At 48.5% G+C, this 6,000-nt stretch overlaps 2 protein-coding genes across 2 annotated transcripts; one reads left to right on the top strand and one right to left on the bottom strand.

The window, feature by feature from the left end:
• Positions 1-436: 436 nt before the first annotated feature.
• On the top strand, positions 437-3,982 carry FMAN_09098 (putative HUL5-ubiquitin-protein ligase (E3); the record flags this gene model as incomplete). The annotated part of the gene is made up of 3 exons (XM_041829900.1): positions 437-936; positions 998-1,209; positions 1,245-3,982. 3 exons carry the CDS (start codon positions 437-439, stop codon positions 3,980-3,982), a joined length of 3,450 nt encoding a protein of 1,149 aa, XP_041680617.1.
• A 328-nt stretch (positions 3,983-4,310) lies between these two features.
• On the bottom strand, positions 4,311-5,970 carry FMAN_09097 (related to Meiotically up-regulated gene 157 protein; the record flags this gene model as incomplete). Its single annotated transcript, XM_041829899.1, has 3 exons — positions 4,311-4,413; positions 4,464-5,608; positions 5,665-5,970. 3 exons carry the CDS (start codon positions 5,968-5,970, stop codon positions 4,311-4,313), a joined length of 1,554 nt encoding a protein of 517 aa, XP_041680616.1.
• Positions 5,971-6,000: the final 30 nt, after the last annotated feature.

Genomic DNA, 6,000 nt, shown 5'->3' with positions numbered 1-6,000 from the left:
AAATAAAACTCCGCAGAATGAAACGAGAGTACATTCGCATAGACTCTCCTCAAATAGCGCATAATCGTGCTCACGGCGCGGTCATGGCATTTCGCATTTGCGCATTCCGCAGTTGCTCAGTGTAGTTGGTCTTATCTTATCGCCATCCCGGCTGCAGACAAAGGTGAGGTCACCTCAAAGCCCATCCCCACCAAAGCATCTCCAAACTCCGAACGCGGCATTGGGCAAATAGCATCTAAAATAGACCAGGCCGCCGCTCGTCGCTGACTGAGCTTCTAGGCTGAATCTTCTAGAAGCAAGCTCGACACATATTCACGACAGGTTCGACGGCTGTGCCATTCAACCATGATATCGTTGCCTACCTACCTAAATATACTCCCGACTCACTGAACCTTTCGCTATCCTCCCATCCGGTCCCCCATCCCGCGTCATAACCATGTTCTCGACATTCACGGGCAACTCGAGACGCCCCCGAAATGTCAACCTTAGCGGCAGCACCGGGAATCCCTTCACCAATACCTCGTGGTCGCCATCTGCTGTCTCGAACACAACAAAGACCGTTTCAAATGCACAGGCCGAGCGTGAGAAACGACAAAATGATCGGGAAAAACTAAAGGCAGCCTGCAAGATACAGAGAATATGGAGAGGCTACAAAACAAGAGCCGAGCTGAAGGAGTCTCAGAGGAGCGCCTTCGATGCTCTGTATAAATCAGGGCCTCTTCAGAATCCTTCTGAGAGGCTTCCTAAAGCATTCGGGCTGTTTCTGTCTTTCTTCAGCCTGCGACGAGATGACGACATACAGCGAGCTATCCGTTATGCACATGATACCGAATCTGTCGACCTCGAAGCAATTGCTCCTTCAAATCTTTGTCCGTCACGGGTAGGATGCCTTGTTCAGCTGCTTTTACAGGCCTTGGACAGGTCTTTATCAATAGGGTACGCGACTACGCTTATCTCTAGTTCCATCTGGCCATTGTCTAACTAATAACATGTGCAGAGATCTTTCTGGCGATACCCATCTTCTTTTTAAACTCGTTCTTCGCATCGTTACGAGGTACCCCGATTTGGTCGTTCCCGTAATCGACAGTTACTATACAGTAGTCGCCAAGCTATGTCAATTTCAGGAGCTCAGTGAGCAGTGGCGAGATATTATGCTTCAAGCCATTTCTAGCCCACTCGAGGCAGCATCTCACGAAGGCAAGTCTCCCAGTCAGGATCCTTGGTATTTCACTAACACTTTCCAGGGATATCACAAGTTTACCATGCATACGCCTTCTCTTTCTTGGCCAAGAATAATCTATATTTCTTCGAAGAAAATATCGCTACGCTATCCAACACCGTCAGACTTTCTAATCTTTCAGAGGCGATAGCCACAGCACTGTCCTCTCGATCGAGCGAGAAACAGTCTGAGGATGCTCAACTCTGGCAGCTCGCCCACTTCATCGATTTGAGTCGCTTTCACGCCAACAATAGCAGCGGCTCAGGTGTTTTAGAAACGCTTTACGCTCAATTATCTGGCCATTCCTCTACCATCAGTGCCCGGTTGTCCGCAAAGTCGACAGATAGCGACGAGAATAGCTCTGACGAACCTCTGGTGCCATCACTAGATCCTTATATCACTGCTAGACTCATGTCCCTAGTGGACAGCAATGGCATTTCGCAAACGTTACACGAATTCTCAACCAACCTGGCAGGATCCTCTTCGCAAGAGTATCAAAGCACGAGCCTTTTGGCTGGGTATATCTTAACCCTGCTCCGATGTTTCCCTGCAAACAGCGACGACATACGCATGCGCCTCTTCCTTGAGGAAATTCCTACGGTCTCGGGTGATGTCCCAACGATAAAGTTTCTCTGGCAGATTATGAGCGAAACGGCGGTTTTTGTAAAGTTGAGGACTGAGTCAGAGCCCCCGCTCAACATCCTCCGCAGGTATCTGGGTGTTACATCAGAGACTTCGAACTCCCTAGAAGAGGAACAGGACTGGCGGATTGCTCTCTTGTTTCTTGAGCTGTACATCTTTATTCTTCGCTTGAGCGATGACGAAGATTTTTTCAGTGGTATTGACCCACGGATCATGGAGCAAAACCAATCAATATCCCGCATTCGATCTTGCAGCCTGTCTTTGGAGGACGTCAAAATGCTAACGAGCTTTCTGAAGAATACTGCATTTACTCTTCACTACAGAGCCCAAGACCTCTCCAAATCTGCTGGTAGTCTCGAGGCAGCCTCTAGATATCGTTTTGACACCTATTTTGGTTCTGGACAATCTTCAGCAATGATACCGGAGGAACCTTCATCCCTCACAAAGAGTCCGACGAGGCTTGATATCGACAGCCTCCGAAACATTGTTACAACAGCTATGAAAATGCTGTATGAAAGAGATTCGAGGAAGCAATTCTTACCCACAGATCATTGGCTTATGACCTCAAAACTTGACCAGTCAGACTTTGTCAGTGCCGTTATTGCTGAAGAAAAGCGACAGATCGATGAAGACTCTGATGCCAGCGACGAGGGCAGTGAATATGGGGATGGCCCAGGTCTTTACTCAACCATTGTTGGCCAACGACTGTCACGACACGCGAGACTCGAGAAACTCAAGGCTCAGCAGATTCGAAGTCAAAGAGAGCGCAAATTAGCAGAGATGAAGCCCAAGCTGGAGATTCTAAAACACATGCCGTTTGCGGTTCCCTTCGAAACCCGTGTCCAAATCTTTCGCCACTTTATCCAATTAGATCGACTGCAACGAGGGGAAGGCAGCCAGTCTTTTTTTGCCGGTCCGCTTGCGAAGCATCATGCACAGATTTCACGCAAGAGTCTCTTTGACGATGCATATAAGCAATTCTACGAGATCGGGGACGATCTAAAGGGCCCTATCCAGATCACATTTGTTGATCAGTTCGGTGCCGCCGAGGCTGGTATCGATGGAGGAGGTGTTACCAAGGAGTTCCTTATCAGCGTATCGACAGAAGCGTTCGGTGCTGAAGGTGGTAGAGGCATGTTCACTTCGAACGAAAAGGGACTTCTGTACCCTGATCCCACAGCCCTCGACGTTATTCGGGAAGAATTGCGCCATGCCGGAATGACAGAAGCCAACAGCACATTCCGAGATATGATATCAGATTTACTCAAGCGATATGAATTTCTCGGCAGGATCGTGGGCAAATGCATGTATGAGGGTATTCTCGTTGACCTGACTTTTGCTGGCTTTTTTCTCCTCAAGTGGACGTCGACAGGGCCCAACGATGAGAACACTTATAAAGGAAGCGTGAACGATCTTCGAGACATGGATGAGGATCTCTACAGAGGCATGCTGCGACTCAAGAATTATCCTGGGGATGTTTCTGAACTGGGAATCGACTTCACCATTGAGGACCAGGTTTCGGACCCTAAAGATCCAGTGAAGACCGTCACCAGAAAGCTTATAGCCAATGGCGATCAGATCCACGTTACGAACGACAACCGCCTCTTGTACATTTCGTATGTCGCTCGGCACCGTTTGGTTGTTCAGCCAGCACCACAGACCTCGGCCTTCTTGCGCGGTTTGAGGTCTATTATCCGCCCATCGTGGCTATCTATGTTTAATCAGTCGGAGCTGCAGCGTCTTGTCGGCGGCGACTCATCCGAGATCGATATCGAAGATCTCCGGAAACATACCATCTACGGCGGCTTATACCAAATTGGCGATGACGGTGAAGAGCATGAAACAATCAAGTTGTTCTGGAAAGTCATGCATAGTTTCACAGATGATCAGCGCCGTGCCGTTCTCAAATATGTCAGCTCAACACCCCGGGCCCCTTTGTTGGGCTTCTCACAATTGAAACCATTGTTCAGCATTCGAGATGGGGGAACAGACGAGGAGAGACTGCCCAGTACTAGCACATGTGTTAACCTACTCAAGCTACCAAGATATACATCAGAGGCGACGCTTCGCGAGAAGTTACTTTATGCTATACAGTCAGGGGCAGGTTTCGACCTAAGTTAGGTGGGACTTGATCTTTTTTTTTTTAATGAATCAGGAGGCAGATGAGAGGTGTTTTATTTGCGTTAGCATCAGAAATGCATGTTTAGGAGTTATGACTATGATGAGACAACGCTGGCTTTCGGCATAAGTATTGTATTTGGTTGGTCAATAGACAGACAATCCCACTGAATGTCTTATGACAAGCAAATAGTTGAACAGCCTGTGTTACGTGAATTAAATTCCACGATCAAATTAGACACGGAAGTGCATGTTATCTTCCTCTCTCATTAAGGACGGTTATACAACTCAATCTTGAATCATGCAGAGATTCCTATGACACATTGATAAATCATTTCTCATCAACACCCTGGTAGCTCCTGGCTATTAATGTTGGCTTCCGTTTATACAAGTCCATGATCATTTGTCCAAACAAGCCATTGGCCCACGAGAACCTTTGTTCTGTCAGTACGCATAGCACTTCAGCTCCGGCGGCATGACTTACCACGACCTTGTCCAATGCTTCTCGTCGTGACTATTAACAGTCTCGTGAATGAGACCGAGCCCGCTCGTTGAGTTCATCAACTGTCGAATACCATCCACGATCTCCTCGTCATCTTCGGTCGTTAAAAGCTGGACAATGAGCCCCATAGGCCACGCCATGCCTGGACCCAGATGAGGGCCACCTGTAGCATTCAGGACAGGTCCTCGGGCGTAGTAGGGGTTATATGAGCTTAGCACAAAAGCGCGTGTGTTATCGTATACGTGCTGCGAGGCTGGTTTGTAGCCCAAGTGCGGGATACTCAAGAGGGAAGGAATATTGGCGTCGTCCATGAGACTATGTGATCCGAAACCATCGATCTCATAAGCATACATCTCTCCGAAAATAGGGTGCTGGATAATAGCATGTTTGTTAATCCCAACTTCGATATCAAAAGCCAGCGCCTCCATCTCCTTGGCAACCTTCTCATCCAAAGGTCTCATTATCTTTGCGCATGCGGCGAGGTAGCGTGAAAACATCATATTGGCAGGGATGAAGTACTGATAAATGCATGCGTCGTCGGATGGTCGAAAGAAACTGCGCACGAGGCCAATATGACCCTTGACGGGTGCGCCATGGCCATGATTAGACACAGTCTCCGAGGCACTGTCAGCATTTCGCAACCATGTATATGCAGGTTTCTGCACTCTGCCCTGCTCATCGTATGTCCCTTCTTGCATATGCTTGGCAACCCTTAAGATTGCCTTGACGGCTTCGGCCCAGCCGAACTTGCTAAAGAATTCGCCATCCTCGGTTTCGTCGTAGTAGTCCCATGATAATTGAAGAAACGCTGCAAGTGAATCAAGCTCGTATTTGCACTCGAAGACGAAATCGGGGTCATATTTCGGACTGACAGTGTCTCGAGGTTGGAGAGATCGCTTCACACGGCGGAGCTTGGCTTCAGGTGGAGGATGGAAGGCATTGCAAAAGGGAGATTTGGTTATATATCGGGCTTGGAGGTTTATGGCTCCGCGGAAGAGGGAGGCGATGTCGTTCTCGTTGGACGTGGAGCCTCTGTTGGAGGAAAGGACTGACTTGTATGATTGGAGCTGATTAGCACTGTCCCTCAGCCAAAGGGCGTTTATATCGCCTGTGGTGATAAAGGCCAGCTGATGAAGTGTCAGCGGAATACATAGTAAGATATTGGACATGAAGATTAATTTACCTCTTCATCAGGGTTATCAGCAGAAGTGCCCCGCCATTTCACGGTTGTGTCGAGTGTATTAGGCCATGTGTTCAGAAACAGACGATACAGATCTGGATCACCGATCGCTTGGTCCATCTCGTCGTAAATCACCTTCTCAACCGCAGGCACTGAATATGTGCGACAATCCTTGCCTGGACGCTGAAAAGGATACGCATGGCGCCCTGACGACAAAGGTTCGTGTCGTTCGCGGGCGAACTGTTCGTAGTTGGGGCAATTGGCAGATACGGCTACGATGCAGGCCAGAAGGGGGAGTATGTGGTACATTTTGACGGTATTTCCGTCATTTGAAGAGGT

Source organism: Fusarium mangiferae, assembly GCF_900044065.1.
Source record: "Fusarium mangiferae strain MRC7560 genome assembly, contig: FMAN_scaffold004, whole genome shotgun sequence".
NCBI lineage: Eukaryota > Fungi > Ascomycota > Sordariomycetes > Hypocreales > Nectriaceae > Fusarium > Fusarium mangiferae.
The sequence above is the reverse complement of the archived record's forward strand: the minus strand, read 5'-3'. Positions and strand labels throughout refer to the sequence as shown.